General features: G+C 38.1%; 1 protein-coding gene across 1 annotated transcript in view; it reads left to right on the top strand.

Moving 5' to 3' along the window:
- The window catches only part of SEC11C (SEC11 homolog C, signal peptidase complex subunit), a 61,710-nt gene that overhangs the window by 33,233 nt on the left and 8,178 nt on the right, over positions 1-20,299 (top strand). Inside the window, exons 2-4 of the mRNA XM_037806101.1 lie at positions 5,073-5,182; positions 8,214-8,363; positions 10,543-10,662. Coding sequence (XP_037662029.1) covers positions 5,073-5,182; positions 8,214-8,363; positions 10,543-10,662 — 380 coding nt within the window. The remainder of the gene's footprint in view (positions 1-5,072; positions 5,183-8,213; positions 8,364-10,542; positions 10,663-20,299) is intronic.

Genomic DNA, 20,299 nt, shown 5'->3' with positions numbered 1-20,299 from the left:
TTTAGCCTTCCAGTCTGTGAAGATGGAATGTCTTTCCATTTATTTAGGTCATCTTTGATTTCTTTTAGCAGTGTTTTGTAATGTTCTGAATATAGGTCCTTTACATCCTTGGTTAAGTTTATTCGTAGGTATTTGATTCATTTAGTTGCTATAGTAGTGTATAGAAACAGACTGATTTTTTCTCTTTTGATCTTGTATCCCACCACTTTGCAGAACTCATTTTATAGCTCTAGTGTTTTGGGGACTCTCTAAATATGGGATCATATCGTCTGCACATAGTGAAAGTTTTATTTCTTCTTTTCTAATTTGGATGCCTTTTATTTCTTTTTTCTTGCCTGAATGCTCTGGCTAAAACACTAGCACAGTGGTGATAGTTGGCATGCTTGTCTTATTCCCAGTCTTGGAGGGATATCTTTCAGTCTCTCACTGTTGAGTACAGTGCTAGCTGGGTTTTTCATATATGCCCTTTATCATGTTGAGGAAATTTCCTTCTATTCTCTAACTTTTGAAGTGTTTTTATCAAGAAATGATGCGGATTTTGTCAAATGACTTTTGTCCATCAATCAAGATGATCATGTGGTTTTTCTCTTTTGATTTGTTAATGTGGTATATTATGTTAATTGATTTTCTTGTGTTGAACCACCCTTGACTACCTGGAATAAAACCCACTTGGTTATGGTGTATAATTATTTCAATGTATTGTTGGATTCAATTTGCAAGTATTTGTTGAGGATTTTTTGCATCCATTTTTATTAAAGAAACTGGTGTGTAGTTTTGTTTCTTGTAGTATCTTTATCTGGCTTTGGTATTATGGTAAATTTGGTTTCATAGAATGAGTTAGGTAGTGTTCCCTCCACTTCATTTTTTTGAAGTGTTTGAGTAGGATTGGTATTGATTCTTTTGGAATGATTGGTTAAAATTCACCTATGAAGTCCCCTGGTCCTGGTCTTTTCTTTTTTGGGAGGTTTTTGATGACTGATTCAATCTCTATTTGTGGTTAGTTTGTTCAGCTCTTCTATTTCTTCTTGAGTCAGTGTATGTTGTTTGTGTGTTTCTAGGAAATTGTCCATTGCATCTAAGTTGTCTAGTTGGTTGGCATACAGTTGTTTATAGTATCCTCATCATTTTGTTTTTTATTTCTATGGGTTCTGAGGTAATGATCCCCCTCTGATTTCTGATTTTATTTGCCTCTTCTCTCCTTTTTCTTTGTCAGTCTAATTAATGGTTTGTTTATTTTATTTATCTTGTCTAAGAGCCAACTTTTGATTTTATTGCTTCTCTGTTGTGTTTTTGTCTGCAATTTCATTTATTTCTGCTCTAATCTTTGTTATGTCTTTCCTTCTGCTTGCTTTGAATTAGTTTACTCTTCTTTCTCTCCAAGTGTTCAGTTAGGTCTTTGATTTTAGCTCTTTCTTCTCTTTTAATGTAGGCATTTAGGGCTATCAATTTCCCTTTCAGCACTGCCTTTGCTGCATCCCATAAGTTTTGAAACGTATACTTGTTTTCATTTGTCTTGAGATGATATTTACTGATTTCTCTTGTGGTTTCTTCTTTGACCAACTGATTGTTTAAGAGCTTGTTGTTTAACATCCATATATTTGTGACTTTTCCAGTTCTCAAGTGATTATCGGTTTTCAGCTTCATTCTGTAATGATCAGAGAAAGTGCTTTGTATAATTTCAATCTTTTTAAATTTATTGAAACCTGTTTTGTGACCCAACATATGGTTTATCCTGGAGAATGATCCATGAACACTTCAGAAGAATGTATAGCATGCTGTCTTAGGTGCAGTGTTCTCTATATGTTTTTGGGTCTTGTTAATTTATCATATCATTTAGCTTCTTATTTTGTTTCCATAGTGATTCTCTGTTTAGATGTTCTATCTATTGATGTAAGTGGTGTATTGAGGTTTGTAACTGTTATGTTAGAGACATCTATTACTCCCTTCAGTTATGCCAGTGTTTGCCTAATGTATTTTGAGGTAGCTTGCTTAGGTGCATTTATGATTGTTATTTCTTCTTGCTGGATTCCCACTCTAATTATATATGATGTCCTTCTTTGTCTCTTTTAACAGCTTAGCATTTACAGCCTATTTTGTTAGATATTAGTATGGCTACCCCTGTTCTTTTTTTGGTTACTGTTAGCATGGAATAACTTTTTCTAGCCTTTTACTTTCAATCTGTTTGTATCTTTGGATTTAAAATGAGTGTCTTGTAGACAGCATATAGATGGATCATTTTTTTTTTTTTTAAATCCATTCTGCCAATCTCTGTCTTTTGATTGGGGAGTTTAATCTGTTAAGATTCAGTGTTATTACTGTAAAGGCAATATTCAGTTCAATCATTTTATCCTCTGGTTTTATTTGTTGTACCTTATTCTTTTCTCACTTTTTACCCTTTTAATTCCCCTTACTGATATTCTTCATTTCTACACTGTCCTCCAATCCTGTCTCTACTGTCTTTTCTTTTCAGCCTGCAGGAGTCCCTTTAGTATTTCTTGTTGGGCAGGTCTCTTGTTAATGAACTATTTCAGCGTCTGTTTATCTGTGACTATTTTAAACTCATTTTTGTGGGCAGTTTTGACAGATAAAAATTTCTTGGCTGGCAAATTTTGTCTCTCAGTAAATATATCATACCACTGTCTTCTCACCTCCATGGTTTCTTATGAGAATTCAGCACTTAATCTTATTGGGTGTCCCTTGTATTGGTGAATCACTTTTCTCTTGCTGCTCTTAGAATTATCTTTGGCATTTGACAGTCTGATTATTGTGTGTCTTGGAGTATGTCTATTTGGATTCTTTTTGGAGTACTTTGTGCTCCTTGGATATGCATATGTATATCTTTTATTAGAGATAGATAATTTTCAGCTATTACTTTCTCAAGTATTCTTTCTGCCTGTTTCTCCTTGTTTTTTCCTCTGGGACACCCGTGACACATATGTTTGTGTGCTTTGTGCTGTCATTCAGTTTCCTGAGACTGCTCAGTTTTTTCCATTCTCTCTATCTGTTCCTCTGTCTGATATCAGATGTCCTGTTTTCTAGCTTGCTGATCCTTTCTTCTCCCTGTTCAAATCTGCTGTTTCATGCCTTTAGCAAATTTTTAATCTCATCTGTTGTGTCTTTCATTCCCACAGTTGTTGTTTTTCTTTGCATACTTCCTAATTCTTTATGCTCACCTAGTGTCTTCTTTATATCCTTCGTCTCTTTAGCCATTTTTTCCATCATCTCCTTGAATTGACTTAGATTTTTTGAACTTCTTTGATTAGTTTTTCCAAATTTTGTATTTCCTCTGACTTCTTAAGTTGTTCCTTTGACTGGGCCATATCTTGTTTCTTAGTATGGCTTGTATTTTTTTGCTGATATTTAGGCATCTGATTATTTTGATGAGTTTATTCTGAAGGTCAGTTTCTTTTGTCTTGAATGTTGTTGTAGATTGAGTTTGTATTAAGGCTATTCTTTGACACTTGGTTTGTCAGTATTTCTCAGCCAAAACATGGCAAGATACCTGTGTAAGGTACCTAGGGCCCTGGGGTGAGGGTCAGGAAAGACTCCAAAAGCCTTTTTTAAATCTTCTTTAGTTTCCCAAAGCTGTGCTTTCTTGATCTGCCCAGTAGCTGGCACTCTTTGGCAAACTTCCCACCAGCCCTATGAAGGCAGGTTATTGTTTAGCCTTTTTCCAGTTCTGCCTCTGACACAGTTGAAACAATGGTACAATGTCACTTAAACAGGAAGGGCTAGAACAGCAGGATCCAGTGGTTTAAATTCACTGGAAAGTAGGTGGATTAGTGTGGGCCATGTCCCTCTCTGTACTTGGGGCTGAGGACTCCTGTGGTCATCCCAGTCTGCTACAGCCTGCCAGGCAGGGATTGGATTGCCCAAAGATGCTTGTCTCGAGGGTGGGAGAAGGGCACTAGGGGCTGCAGCCAGAATTACTCATAGTCTCTCACTGCAGTTCTCACTGTCTTCGTCCTGCACTTTCCAGGATGCTACACAGGACTCACCTGGTCTCTGAAGCCCCAGAACAGTTATTTGGACAGATTCTGCCTGTCCACTCACTGCTTTTGGGAGAAGAGAGAGCCCTGCAGCTCCTTCCCTATTTCACCATTTTCCCAGAAGTCCCCCTGGGGGCTGCATTTTGAGTAGTATTGGGCATAGTGGTTTCAGTCCTTATAGCCTCTTGTAGGGTGGTGGGCATCTGGGCCTAAGAATTCAGCTCCAGCCTGAGGAGGCAGGTTTCGCTCTGCTCGTTAGTCCCCAGGGGTTGGAAGGTGTAGCAAGTAGCTTTCATCAAGGAAAGACCTGGTACTTCAGCATGGGAGGTACAGGGAGGTAGTGAGGACAAGCCATGTGGGCCTTAACTCAGGGCTTGAGGTGGGGCGAGGTTGGCTCTCAACTTCTTTGGCATAGGTAACATAGCAGTCATGATTATATATTGATTTGAGTGACCCTCCTGCTTGTGTTCCTAATCAAATATTTGTTTACCTTTTTGCAATATTTATGGAACATTTAAACATCCAGGTATTTAAATTTCTTGTTCATTTTTAAAATGTAATTTTAAGATGCAGAGTTGCCTCATTGCTAAGTACTCTAATACCCTGCTGCATCTGTTTGAGGCCAGCTTTGGCCATGGGGCTAATGGGTAGTTTAGGCAAATCCCACTATGTGTGCTTGGCTCTCAGGGTTAGACCTGTGTGTGCTATGGAAATGTAGTCGGTGATTCTAGTCTGCTGCAGGAGTCCCTAGTGATAGAACATGAGTTATGGAACCCTTTAGGGTTTAAGGTGGTGCGAAGTCTGTGAGAGGTGAGTAGAGCCTTGTTGAGCTTAAACAAAGCAAGTCCTACTGATCTAGGACTTCCCCCCACAGCCCCCTTTTTTCTCTCACTTATGGAGAGACAATATTTGGAAGGTTCATTCCATGGAAAAAAATTAAATACTTCTTCATTTTGTACTTTGTGTGAATTAATTTCATGTCCTAAAAACACCATTTAAAAAAAAAAAAAAACGTGTCCAGTTTAGGATTAGTGAATATTCTGCCACTGTTTTTCACTTTGGGATTGGCCTTTCCTCTTCCAGCTCTATTACCAGGTTTTAAACTTCGCTATGATTGTGTCTTCCGCCCTCATGATATGGAAAGGTTTGATCGTCCTGACTGGCAGCGAGAGCCCAATCGTGGTGGTGCTGAGGTGAGTCTTCAGGGCAGGACTCCGACCGCCTTGGCTACTGCCCCAAGACCAAGGGGCAGTGTTGCCTCGAGTGAAATGCCTACATGACAACCAAGAATCAGTATTTTAACTGGATAAAGGATTCGAGTATTCTTTATTGATACACCTGTTTTGAGAATTTTTCATTTCTTTCTTACCATAAAAAAAATCATATCTTTCTCAGTAGACATTTTGGAATTTTAGCCATGTTGATAGTGGTGCTCCAGGAATTGGAAATATGTTTGCTCCCATATTTTAAACCACATTTTAATCCACTTAAAACAGTTTACTTATGTAATAATATCCTATTAAATCACTGTGCATGAATTGCTATTTAAACATAACTAATTTGAAAATATTACTTGGTTTTCCTTGTACCAAATGTGCAGGGAGTGTATATGCCCCATGCCTAGCATGATGGCTAGTGTTTTTTCAAGCTTCTTTAGCAATATTGTTGTAGATAGCTACTTTCTTCTCAGAACTGTTAGCTTGTAAAAATATAGCATGTTTGTTTAGAAAAAGTAATACTGTAGTAGATTTCATGCAATTATAAAGTCATCCAAGGAGAAAAAATTAAACAGTCAATTCGAAGTTACATTTCCATATTTGGGAGCTATTAGGTGCTTCAAGATGCTCTCTGTCCAATGGGCTTCACATCATTGAATCTTTCTTTTTTTTTTAATTTTTATTGTGGTAACATATATACAACATAACATTTCCCATTTTTACCACTTTCAGGTATATGACTCTGTGGCATTAGTTAACATTTTCGATGTGCTACCATCAGCAGCCTCCATTACAAATCATTGAATCTTGCTGTTGACAAAGATAGGAGCCTTACAGGTAGAGTGGTGGGCTGGAGCCAAGACTTGCTCAGAGTCAAAGTGGACCAGTGCAGGAGCCAAGGCCAGCAGGCAGGGGTCTTGGCTCCTAAGCTAGCACCTTTCCGTCTACCCCCCTGCTGCCACAGCCCAGGATTCAGCAGGCTGCCCTTGTGTGCCTGTCCAAAGGGCACCCTTCTGGAGATAGTTTTCAAAAATTTAAAAGCCTTGGGATAGCATAGCTCACACACACAGCTGAAGGGGGACCTCTAAGTCACTGGAGTTCACACTATGCCCTGGGAGTCCCCTGGGGACAGATTGGATGGGTTAGAAGGAAGAAAGGGACCACGGTCATGGATTACGGACACCATAGTCCTGCTTCAGATGGGACAGCGTCACTTTTATGCATTTTATGTGGTCATACTTCCTGATAAGATTTCATTTGAAACGAGAGTTTTGAGGCTTAAAAAGAGAACAAATTAAAACTTTCACATTTTAATGGGCTCTTGCACTTGAGGCCAAGTCACTTGGCAGTCACCATTTTTTTTTTGGCAGAAACAGAACTAGATCAGAGATAATCCTGGCTCTCTTTAAATCACACAGCACACATTCATTGGGAAATTCAGTACTTAAGTCTGCTTTAAAAAGTATCCTTTACAATTCTAAAGCAGTTTGATTTGTCAGCATAAACCATTGACATCCACAAGGAATGGGGGACTCTGAGGAACACAGACATTGGGGGAATATCTGGTCCCTGAAGAAAGCAAGTATAAGCCGATATATATAAAATGAATTTTATTTAGATAATTTCAGCTTCTATGTGATGATAATTTACTTTGAATCCAGTTAAGATTTTTGGCTTAGGGTTAGTATCAGGTGGAATTATTTATTGACCTTCACATCAGAAACTCAATATTTCTTTTAATTGGACTTTAATTGGTCTATAATATGATCAAAAGAATACTGCTACAGGAGTCAAAAGACTTGGGTTCGAATTTTATCCCAACCCTCAGCTTGGGTTTAGGGTAGTTCATCCTCTCTAAGTTGACTCATTTGTTGGCTGAAGATGTACGTCAGTCTCCTAGGTGATGGGGAGACATTATAAAATGAAAGAATTGCTCTAGCTTTAAGAATCTGCAGTTCTGGGAAATCAGACATCTGGTTTGCCTGAGGCAGTTCTGGTTTATGCCTGCTATCTGGCATATTGTTTGCAGCACTCTTTTTCACTCTCAGAAGTGCCCTGATTTGGATAATAAATTAACACAGTCACTCTAGGTCTCAGTGACCCCAACCCAACTGAGTGGTGGTGAGCAGAGATGGCCTCCCAGTCCAGTGCTCATTTTATTACAAACTGAGGAAACAAAGACATAGAGGAACAGAGGGAGAGCTCTCTCTCTCTCTCTAACACACACACACACACACACACACACACACCCACCCACCCACCCACCCCACCCGAAAATGGGTTCACGACTAGGTCTCTGTTAAAGGGAATCCTGCCTGAGTCCTTCTGTAAGTAAGGAACAGGCTGTGAAGCTAGTAATACTTCCCCATCTCCCACCAATGCATCCATTTTGTACAGCACAATTTTTAAACTATGGTTTTGTCTAAAACACGGCACTTATTTGAGAAAAGCAAGATGCAGAGGAGTGTACAGTATGCTGCCATTTATGTTTCAAAAGAGGGAAGATTTATACACATCTGTTAAAATACCATAAAGATATATAAGAAACTGATAACAATGGTTGTCTCTGGAGAGGAAAATTGGGTGGTTTGAGAGGAGGGCTGGAGGAAGACTTTAAAAAATGTTTTTTAAAAAATTAAAAAAAACAACAAACCAACCTGCAGTTCTGCATGAAAATGGTAATGTATTCATAGATGGAGTTGCTTTTTTTTTTTTTAATAAAAATTGGCAGCTTTTACTATAAAGAGTCCACATTGTTCTTGGTACTTTTTCTAAGAAACTGTAGAGGGGTTGGCTAGTGCTCTTTTCATACTTAAATAATTTCTGTCCTTACTTGTCACCTTAAGTAGGCAGAAGGGAGCCACTCTGGCCTGTTTTATTGCTTATATGGTTTACTTGATTAAAGTTTAACTCTGGCTGGTATACTCTTATTGTATTTTTTTATGACTTGAAATGTTCATCTTTTCAATGCAGGTGGTCCTGATGTTTGTTTTGTGTCTCTTTCCAGTGGCAGCATGGAGCCAGCCTTCCATCGGGGAGACCTTCTGTTCCTAACGAATTTCCTGGAAGATCCCATTAGAGCTGGTGAAATAGTTGTTTTTAAAGTTGAAGGACGAGACATTCCCATAGTTCACAGAGTAATCAAAGTTCATGAAAAGTAAACAGGCTTTACTTCTTTTTAGTTTTGTGTTGTAAATTTTTGATAGACAAAATTTTGGTTAATTAGAAAGTAGAAAAACCACGGGATTATGTTCCAGTTTTGCCATTTACTAATTGAGTGAACTGTGGGCCAGCCACTAAACTCAATCTGTAAGACAGGAGTGACAATACTTTCCCCACAACAACTCATAGGGTTATTATGAGAATTAATTGAACTGATGTTTATTAAAGCTCTTTAAAAACTCAAATTGCTGCACAAATGTAAGGTGGAATGTAGTTATTTGAAGGAGTCTTAAGGAAAAATCATACCCCATTGTAACTGAGGATTATTTTGATGTGCAATTATTTTCTGAAATGCAATCTCCCCGTGTCACTTTAGACATAGTGGCATTCTTGGCAGTAATGTTAGCCCTGGGGGAATAAAAATTCCTTTTCCTAACTTATCCTATGATTTAACCATTGCATATCCTGTAATAATCCCCCCACCCCAACAGAGGTGCTTTTCCCTGACGTGCCACTGATTAGTTAAGATCCTTCTTGGAACCAGAAACATTTAATTCTAGCTCAGATATATTAATTTCTCGTGAAAGAGTGTTTACATGATTTGTTGAAAACATTACATTTTGTGTACTTGGTTATTCAGTCACCTTTATGCAGCATAGTACAGCATTTTTACCTGCATAAGTCATAGAATTAAATTTAGGTACATATCTGTGTGTTTTCAGAATAACAGCATTTGTCACACTGTGTGTGTGTGTGTGTGTGTGTGTGTGTGTGTGTGTGTGTGTGTGTGTGTGTGTGTGTGTGTGTGGTAACTGTTTGTACATTCCCAGTATTAGATTCTCATTCCATTTACTGCTTCCAGGTGTTCCTCTGAGAGGTTGATCCTTACAATACTCGTTTCATTTCATGCTGAATAGTAGAACAATCTGGTTTCAGTTTGTGTTAATACACTGGTATTATATTAATGGTTACTTGAAGTCTACTAGTTAACCTACTGATGAAGAAACATGCCCAGTCATAATGTGGCAGTACTTGCAACAGATTTAAAAATAATTACTAAAGATGAAATATTGCTCATAGTTGAGGAAATGATTGTTTGCTGTAATTTGCATGAATTGTGAGATACTCCAGGGATTTTTCTCTTGAGTTCCTTTATAACCATGACTGCAAATCAGCTTGCTTCTATTTTATCTGGTTTCAAATCTTGGTGGGCTTTTAATATTTTATCTAATTATGATAGTGCATTTTTTCATTTGTCTTATTGAAAAAAAGTTCCTCATTTTAGTATTTCTAGTGTCAAGGCTGACTGAGCACCAGTAGAGAATGTTTAAAATTAATCCCACATGTCTCCTTAACACACTGATTTTAATGCCATTTGTGATTCCTGTTTCCTCACAAACTGGATTTTATACCACTCTGCTCAGTGGTGAAGGAAGTAATGCATCAACACATTCTACTTTAGGCAAGGAAAAGTAAGTTCGAGGAGAGCCAGGAGCACACTGGTGTTTGAATTACCTTGTACTCACATTTGTGTGACCCAGGACCAAGTTCATGTCTAGAGTGAAGAGGAACATAATCCATATTAAAAGGTTGGTCCTTCAGGACTAAGGGAGCATGAAAACAGTTCAAATACAACAAGTAATGTTGAACCATCCTCTCATCCTGACTTCTGACTATTCTGATTTGAGGGGAAACGACTAAAATGAGCCTGGAACAAGCTAACCATCAGGAACATTTCATTGTATTATGAATCTGGACTTGAAAGAATTGCACAGTGGTTGATTCACATGATTTTGTCCGTTGATGAATGACGTTAATGCTCTTGTCTTCGGTTAAATAAGTTAGGTACCAGCTTCTTTTTCATTCCAAGAGGACATGAGGTGAGAAGTACTTCTTTGTCATGTGCTGTGCTGGAAGTTAATCACTGCCTTACCGATGCTCTTCTGCTTTGTCATGTGCTTTGGTTGAATATTTTAGAATTTAAGTATATAAAATTGTCGTTAGACTTGTGATTCAGTTGAATGGTTATCTGTACCTTAGACTGAAGGAAGATCAGGTTATCTTTGACTGCTTTTCTAAATGCTCATGGATGACTAATGTTTTGGGTGAATGAATATCTTTTAATAATACCATACTGATGATAATTTTTGAAAGGGCATTATTTTGCTTTCCAGAGACAATGGAGACATCAAATTTCTGACTAAAGGAGATAATAATGAAGTTGATGACAGAGGCTTGTACAAAGAAGGCCAGAACTGGCTTGAAAAGAAGGATGTGGTGGGAAGAGCAAGAGGGTGAGGATTGACTTTTTTTTATTGTGAACTTTACTATATATACATAACAGTAATAATTTTCAAAGTATGATTTCACAAGTAGAGAGCAAATCTCAAAAACACAGTTCCACAATTTTAGCCATTTCCATTATTGTAAAATATAACATACATACAGAAAAGTGTCATCTCTCGATGTACCGCTCAACGAGCAGACATATAGGTAATTTCAAATATTGTTATGGGTTCCACATTTTCAGTTCTTTCCTTATTATGCACTACAAGGTATATATAGAAAGGTGAAGACCTTCAAGGCACAATTCAACAAGCAGAGTAAATCCCAAGGCTGCTGTAGGCTACAGTTCCACTGTAACATAATACATCCCAGAGCTCTTATCAGCTGCTAATTATTCATCCCTAGTATTAGTGTAGAGTTGGAAAGATATTCCTATTAAATATAGTCATTAATATGTAATGGGTAGTTTTTCCAAACCACTCTGTTTTAACCCTCTGCAGCAGTGTCATACCTTCTATCATGCTAACAATTAGGTTTGTGGTGCTACTCTGTGGGTTACTTGCTTTTCAACAACCATTTACGAACATGTTAACCTTCAATGTGTCACTGATACTTGTAATCCCATTAATGTACCATAGTCACTCCTGACCATTCCCATACTATTAAGATCACCCTCATTATCACATCTGTACATTATTTGTTGATTGTTCCCCCTTTACTAGGTTCTGACTCTAGGTCCCCTATATTCTACTTTCTAAGACACTTATTTTACATTTTTCACAGAGTACACATTAGTGGTAACATACAGTATCTCTCCTTTTGTGTCTGGCTTATTTTATTCAGCATTATGTCTTCAGGGTTCATCCATACTGTCATGTTTCACGACCTCATTCCTTCTTACTGCTGCATAGTATTCCACTGGGTGTATATACCACATTTTGTTTATCCTCTCTTCTGTTGAAGGACATTTGGATTGTTTCCATCTCTTGGCAATTGTGAACACCACCACTATGAACATTGTTGTGCAAATATCTGTTCATGTCACTGCTTTCAGATCTTCTGGGTATATAATGAGAAGTGAAATTACTGGATCATAGGGTTACTTGATATCTAGTTTTCTGAGGAACCTCCAAACTGCTCTCCAGAGTAGCTGTACCATTATACAGTCCCAGCAGCAATGAATAAGAGTTCCAATTTCTCCACATGCTTTCTAGCATTTGTAATTTCCTATTTGTTTAACAGCAGCCATTCTGATTGGTGTGAGATGATTTCTCATTGTGTCCTTGATTTGCATCTCCCTTACAGTGACTGAAGATGAACATTTTTTCCCGTGTTTTTTAGCCATTTGTATTTCCTCTCCAGAGAAATGTCTTTTCATCTCTTTGCCCATCTTATAATTGGGCTGTTTGAGTTGTAGGATTTCTTTATATATGCAAGATATCAGTCTTTTGTGAGATACATGGTTTCCAAATAGTTTTTCCCATTGAGTTGATTGCCTCTTTACCTTTTTGACAATTAAGTTTGAGGAGTTACCATTTATCTCTTTTTCTCTCGTTTGTGCTTCGGGTGTGAAGTCTAAGAAGCAACCTCCTAATACAAGGTCTTGAAGATGTTTCCCTACATTATCTTCTAGGAATTTTATGGTACTCTTTTTTTTCTTTCTGGTTCATTTGTTTTTTTTTTTTAAATTAAATTCAGTTTTATTGAGATATATTCATATACCATACAGTCTTCCATGGTGTACAATCAGCTGTTCATAGTACCATCATATAGTTATGCCTTCACCCCAATCTATATTTGAACATTTTCCTTACACCAGAATCAAAATAAGAATAAAAAACTAAAAGTAAAAAAGAACACCCAAGTCATCCCCCCCTCCCACCCTATTTTTCGTTTAGTTTTTGTCCCCATCTTTCTACTCCTCCACCATAAACTGGATAAAGGGAGTGCGATCCACAAGGTTTTCACAATCATAGTCACCCATTGTAAACTACATTGTTATACAATCATCCTCAAGATTCCAGGCTACGGAGTTGAAGTTTAATAGTTTCAGGTGTTTACTTCTAGCTATTCTAATACATTAAAACCTAAAAAGGGTTATCTATATAGTGTGTAAGAATGTCCACCAGAGTGACCTCTCAACTCCGTTTGAAATCTCTAAGCCAGTGAAACTTTTGTTTCATTTCACATTCCCCTTTTGGTCAAGAACATGTTCTCAGTCCCAGGATGCCAGGGCCAGGTTCATCCCTGAGAGTCAGGTCCTATGTAGGGGGAGGAGGGCAATGAGTTCACCTGCTGAGGTGGCTTAGCTAGAGAGAGAGGGCCACATCTGAGCACCAAAGAGGTACTCAGGGGGACACACTTAGGCACAATTATAAGCAGGTTTAGCCTCTCCTTTGCAGTAATGAGCTTCATAAGGGCAAGTCCCAAGATAGAAGGCTTATTATACCAAACCACCAGTCCTCAGTGTTTGCAGAACATCAGCAACAATCCAGGTGAGGAAGTCCAACACCTCTGTATTTTCCCCCAGCTCCTCAGGGGGGCCCTGCATATATATTTTTATTCTCTGCCCAAATTACTTTGGGATGTGTTGCTATTTCACTCTAACCCATACAAACCTAACCTATCCAACTTCCTATTCAAAGTTCTATGTAATTATGGTGTTTGAACCAACTGATTGTAGAAGTTATATTGTTTAGAAAATATAGATCCTGTACCAAATATCTTTTCCCTTGGTCTCCTATGAAAGTTGAAGTTTTAAAACACAGTTTTGACCTTTACCCTTTGGCCTGATTTGCCTTAGTCTTAACCAGATCTACTTCATTCATATCTCAAGTTGAAGTCTGGACTCTTTCAGCTTTTTTTTTTCTTTTTTCTTTTTTTTTTTTTACAGTTGCTGTATGCGCTAATACTGACATTCATATCTGCTGAGCTCTGGCTCCGAGTTTCAGGTGTAACACAGATACTCAGTGTTCCAGAGACCAGTCAGGTTATATGCAAAGGGATCAGCATCTCAGAGTTAGCCACTACATTTCAGGGGTAGATTTCACTGCTGTAAGAGCTTACAATCTAGAGACGATTACACTAATCGTTTCCCCTGAAAGTCTGTGCTTTTAGATTCAGTTCTGAATTTACACATTATAATTAGTCCACACTGGTGAGGCATTATATTGTTTGCCTTTGTCTCTGGTGTACTTCACTCAAAATGCTGTCTACAGGATCCATTTACCTAGTTGTGAGTCTCACAGCTTCATTCTTTCTCGTGGTTGCTCAGTGTTCCATTGTATGCATACACCACAGTTCACCATTCTGTTCCTCAGTCACTGTGCCCTTAGGCCACCTCCACCCATTGCAGATTATGAATACTGCCTCCATAAACACCAGTGTGCAAATGTTCATTCATGTCTCTGCTCTCAGATCTTCCAAGTACATACCCCATAATGAGGTTGAGGGACCTCATGGCACCCACATACTTAGCTCCTTGTGGAACCACCACACTGACATCCAGAAAGGCTACACTGTTCTGCCTCCTCATTAACATGTTTTCTCCAACACTTTTATCCCTATTTACATTTTTTCCTACAATTTTAGAGAGATATATTCACATACTATACAATTATCCACAGCATACAATCAGTTGTTCATGGTATCATCATATAGTTGTACATTTATCATCACAGTCAGCACTTGAACATATTGATTACTATGAAAAGTTTTTGTTTTTGTTTTTTTTAGTGAATAAAACAAGATAATAAAAAGAAAAATAAAATGTCGTAAAATACAATGTAATAGTAAGGACAGAAAACACCACCACTACCAAGAATCTCATATTCCTCCCTTATATTCCCCTCATACACATTTAGCTTTGGTATATTGCCTTTGTTACATTTAATGGAAGCATATTACAGTGTTACTGTTGACCATAGACTCCAGTTTACTTTGTTTTTTCCCCAATACCATCCCATTTTCAACACACTGCATGGTTGACATTCATTTGTTCTCCCACGTGAGAACATTTTTATATTTGTACATTTAGTAAGTCATTGGCCACTCCAGTTTTGCTAAGTTATACAGTCCCAGTCTTTATCATCTTTCTTTCCTTCTGGTGTCATGCATTCCCCTGTCCCACCTCTTCCAGCTTTACTCACAGACATCTTTGTTCAGTGTACTTACAATATTGTGTTACCATCACACAATATTATGCTATCCATCCCTTGATCTATACAATCATTCATATCTTATTTTTTCCTCTCTCCCCTTTTACTCTTCCTCATAGTCTTCATTTCTACACTCTCTCCAAACCTCTCTCTCCTGTCTTTTCCTATCAGCCTGTAGCACTCCCTTTAGTATTTCTTTTAGTGCTGTTCTCTTATCCACAAACTCTGTGTCTGTATGTCTGAAAATATTTTAATCTCTCCCTCATTTGTGAAGGACAATTTTGCCAGATATATAATTCTTGGTTGGCAGTTTTTCTCTTTCATATCTTAATCTTCTCACCTCCATGGTTTCTGCAGAGAAATCTGTACAGTCTTATCAAGCTTCCCTTGTACGTGATGGATAGCTTTTCTCTTGCTGCTTTCAGAATTCTCTCTTTGTCTTCGACATTGGACAATCTGATCAGTATCTTGGAGTAAGTCTATTGGGATCTTTTCTGTTTGGGATGTGCTGTACTTCTTGAATCTGAAATTTTCTGTCTTTCATAAGAGTTGGGAAATTGTCAGTGAATATTTCTTTTATTACTCTTTCTGCCCCTTTTCCCCTCTCTTCCTTCTGGGATACTGATAACATGTATATTTGTGTGCTTCATGTTGTCACTTAGCTCCCTAAGACTCTGCTTGTATTTTTTCATTCTTTTTACCATCTGTTCTTTGTGTGGATGAATTCAAATGTCTTTGTCTTCCAGTTCACTGATCCTTTCTCTTCTGCCTATTCAAATCTACTGTCGTATCCCTCCATTGTGTTTTTCACCTCCTCCATTGTAGCCTTCATTCCCATAAATTCTGCCATTTGTTTTTTCAACTTTGTGAATTCTTCTTCGTGGTCATCCAGTGTCATCTTTATATCCTTCATCTATTTTGCCATATCTTCGCTCAGCATATTGAATTGATTTAGCATTATTTGCCTCAACTCCTGGATCTTGGTTGAACTTTTGGTTTGTTCTTTTGGCTGGTCCATATTTTTGTGTTCCCTAGTATGGCTCGTTATCTTAAGTTGTCTAGGCATCTGGTTTCCTTGATTAGTTTATTCTGGAGCTTGTTTTCACTCTTTTACCTAGGGGTTTTCTTGTTGGTTGGCTTTGTTCTCTAACCTTTGGTATTCAGTTCAACTTATTCTAGACCTGGAACTTAAGTTCTGTTTAGTTCATCAGAATTTTTCACCTCTTGTTTTTCTGTTTCTTGCCCTGCCTGTTTGTAGCCTTTTTGTGAGAGGGTCTCCTCAGATATGGTTGATCCCAGTCATGTTTTCCTGGTCTAGAGAGGCCCAGATCTCAGGAGGAGGATATGGAGTTTCCCTTAGAATGAGACTCTCTTGTGAGGTCTCTAGGCTTGGTGCTTTTCCTATCCTGTCTAGCAGGTGGCACTTGCCAGCCTGTAGCTCCCATATCCATGTAAGGAGGTGCAGTGCCTTTAGTTCTGGTGACTCTGATCCTGTCAGAGGCATGGCTGACTGAAACTGGTTTCTGATTTCCATTATCTGGGGTCTGAGTTCCCAGAAGGCGGCTGCCAATTGAGCTGGACCTCCCTCTACTCTCTCAATCCTAAGAACTCCAGCTGTCTCCCAGGGACACTATTCCCTTCTCCCCTCTCCTCTTTGGGGCAACTCCAGCTTAATTCTGTGGTAGCCTGAGTTGCCAATTAAAGACTGGTGTGGAGACTTTCTTCAGAAGTGAATCTGAAATTCAAAGAAGTTCTGGGTACTCCGTCTCCCCCCAAGACTAGCCTAGACCCTCAGCTTGGACTGTCTGATAGAAAATAACCACATGTGTTAACTTTAAATTTTTGAGCCACATATGTTACCTTTAAATAAAAAAAAAAAGAGAAGAAAGAAAAAAGTCCCTTTTTAAAGCCTTTCCCCAGCCTGGAAGTTTTGTTAGTGTCAGAATAGAGTATTTAAAGATGTGCTTTGGGCTATTATCTTGTTAATTACTCTCTAACAGCTTCAATTCCTCCTTTGCTGGGGGCTATTGTAGTGTAAAAAGATAAGGAGTCAGTGAGAAAGGAGAAGAGACAAAATGTAGAAAAAAAAACAAAAACAAAAATGGCTTTTTGGAGCCAAGGAAAGGGTGTCTGCTTTTATGTGCCTCCCCCCCCTTCCTGGTGCCCAGCACTTCTTTGGCACCCCCAGCTCCAAAAGTTAATTAATTTTGTGGTTGAGGCTGGGTTGAGCCCCACTTCTTGCTCCCAACAGATTTTTTTTTTTTTCCTTTCAGGAAGCCAGCTGCAAGACAGTCCGTGGGGTCTGGGCAGGGAGGGATGCCTGACCTCTGGTTCAGGGAGCTTACAGATTTTGCTGTGATCTCAGTTTTTCCACCTATTTGAAACTTGTGTACGATGTGTGACTTGTCACTGAAGACCCTGAAAGCACTGTTTCTAACAGTTCCTGGGTAATTACCAAGCTACCCTAGAGGAGAGATTAAATTCCATGCCTCACCACTCCGAAATCTTGCCCTCTACTGTCTCTTATATTGAGGCCTTTAATCCAATTTGAGTTCATTTTTGTGTAGGGTGTTAGGTAGGGGTCCTCTTTCGTTCTTTTGGAGATGCATATCCAGTTCTCCCAGCCGCATTTGTTGAAGAGACTGTTATGTCCCAGTTCAGTGGATTTGGGGGCCTTATCAAAAATCAGTTGACCGTAAGATCTGGGGGTCTATTTCCAAAATCTCAATATGATTCCAGTGATCAATATGTCTATCTTTGTGCCAAAACCATGCTGTTTTGACTACTGTGGCTTTATAGTAAGCGTCAAAGTCAGGAATTGTAAGTCCCCCACTTCTTTTTTATTTTTTAGAATGTTTTTAGCAATTTGAGGCATCTTTCCCTTCCAAATACATTTGGTAACTAGCTTTTCTTAGTCAACAAAGTAGGTTGTTAGAATTTTAATTGGAATTGCATTGAATCTGTAGATCAGTTTGGGTGGGATTGACATCTTAATGACGCTTAGCCTTCCTATCCAAAAACACAGAATATTTTTCCATCTCTTTAGGTCCCCTTCTATTTCTTTTAGTAAAGTTACGTAATTTTCTGTGTAGAGGTCTTTTACATCCTTGGTTAAGTTTATTCCTAGGTACTTGATTTTATAAGTTGCTATTGAGAATGGAATCTTTTTCTTGAGTGACTCTTCAGTTAGGTCATTTCTGGTGTATAGGAACATTATTGACTTTTGTGCATTAATCTTATATCCCGCCACTTTGCTGAATTTATTAGCTTAAGTAGCTGTGTCATTGATTTCTCAGGGTTTTCCAAATATAAGATCATATCTGCAAATAATGACAATTTTCCTTTTCCTTCTTCCTTTCCAATCAGGATGCCTTTTATTTCTTTGTCTTGCCAGAATGCTCTGGCTAAAACCTCTAGCGTAATGTTGAATAATTGTGGTGACAGTGGGCATCCTTGTCTTATTCCTGATCTTAGAGGGAAGGCTTTCAGTCCTTTGCCATTGAGAACTATGCTGGCTGTGGGTTTTCATATATGTCCTGCAACATATTGAGGAAAATTCCTACCTTTTGAAGTGTTTTTGTCAAAAAAGAATGCTGAATTTCAGCTTCTATTGAGGTGATCATTTGATTTTTCCCTTTTGATTTGTTAACATGTTTGTATTACATTGATTTTCTTATGTTGAACCATTCTTGCATGCTTGGAATGAACCCCACATGGTCATGGTGTATGATTTTTTTTAAAGTGTCTTTGGATTTGATTTGCAAGTATTTTGTTGAGAATTTTTGCATGTATATTCATTAGGGTGATTGGCCTGTAGTTTTCCTTTCTTGTAGCATCTTTATCTGGTTTTGGTATTAGAGTGATGTTGGCTTCTTAAAATGAGTTAGGTGGTGTTCCATTTTCTTCAATTGTTTGAAAGCATTTAAGTAGGATTGGTATCACTTTTTGGAAAGTTGGGTAGAATTCCCCTGTGGAGCCATCTGGCTCCTGGGCTTTTATTTGTGGGAAGCTTTTTGATGACTGACTGGCTCTTTTTGTTTGTGATTGGTTTGTTGATGTCTTCTGTTTCTTCTATGGACAGTCTAGGTTGTTCATTAGTTTCCAGAAAACTATCAGTTTCCTCTAAATTATCTAGTTTTTTTGGCATAACAGTGTTCATAGTATCCTCTTATGATTTTTTAAATTTCTTCAGGGTCCACAGTAATGTCCCCTCATTTATTATTTTGTTTATTTAGGTCTTCTCTCTTTTTGATTTTGTCATTCTGGCTAAGGGCTTATCAATCTTGTTGCTCTTCTCAAAGAACCAACTTTTTTTGTTCTGTCATTTATTTCTGCTTTTATCCTTGTTATTTCTTTTCTTCTACTTGCTTTAGGATTAGTTTGCTGTTCGTTGTCAGTCTTCTTCAGTTGTCCCATTAGTTCTCTGATTTTAGCTCTTTCTTCCTTTTTAATGTATACATTTAGAACTATAAAGTTCCCTCTCAATACCACCTTCACTGCATCCTCTAAGTTTTGATATGTTGTGTTCTCGTTTTCATTCGTCTCTAGATATTTAGCAATTTCTCTCCAATTTCTTCTTTGACCCACTGATTGTTTAGAAGTTTGTTGTTTAACCTCCAGATATTTGTGAATGTTGTAGATCTTTGGTAGTTATTGACTTCCAGTTGTAGTCCACTGTGATCAGAGAATGTGCTTTGAATAATTTCAGTCTTTTTAAATTTATTGAGGCTTGTTTTGTGGCCTAGCATATGCTCTATGCTGAAGAAAGTTCTATGAGTACTAGAGAAGAATGTGTATCCTGGTGATTTGGGATGTAATGTTCTATGTATGTCTGTTAAGTCTAATTCATTTATCACATGGTTTGGGTTCTGTTTCCTTGTTGGTCCTCTGTCTGGTTGATCTATCTATGAGAGAGAGTGATGTACTGAAGTCTCCCACCATTATTGTGGAAACATCTATTGCTTCCTTCAATGATTGTGTCCTGTACTTCAGAGCACCTTGATTGGGTTCATAAGCATTTATGATTGCTATTTCTTCTTGTTGAATTGTACCTTTTATTATTAGATAATGCCCTTCCTTGTCTCTTATGACATTCTTGCATTTAAAGTCCATTTTATCTGAGATTAATATTGCTACCCCTGCTGTCTTTTGGCTGTAGCTTGCATGAATTTTTTTTCCATCCTTTCAGTGTCTCTGTGCCTAAGATGAGTCTCTTGTGGGCAACATATTGATGGTTCATATTTTTAAATCCATTCTGCTAATCTGTATCTTTTAATTGGGGAGTTTAATCCATTCCCATTCAATGTTATTACTGTGAGGGCAGTTCTTGAATCAGCCATCTTATCCTTTGGTTTTTATTTGTCAGATGTATTTTTCCCCCATCTCTATTTCCTTTAAGGTACCCTTACTAAAGCTCTTCAGTTCTGTGCCCTTCTCCAGACCCCTCTCCTTGCTTTTTTTCTCAGCTGGTAGAGCTCCCTTTAGTATT

The sequence above is a fragment of the Choloepus didactylus genome, chromosome 16 (assembly GCF_015220235.1).
Source record: "Choloepus didactylus isolate mChoDid1 chromosome 16, mChoDid1.pri, whole genome shotgun sequence".
In the NCBI taxonomy this organism is placed as follows: Eukaryota; Metazoa; Chordata; class Mammalia; order Pilosa; family Megalonychidae; genus Choloepus; species Choloepus didactylus.
Note: the sequence above shows the minus strand (reverse complement) of the source record. Positions and strands in the feature narration are given on the sequence as shown.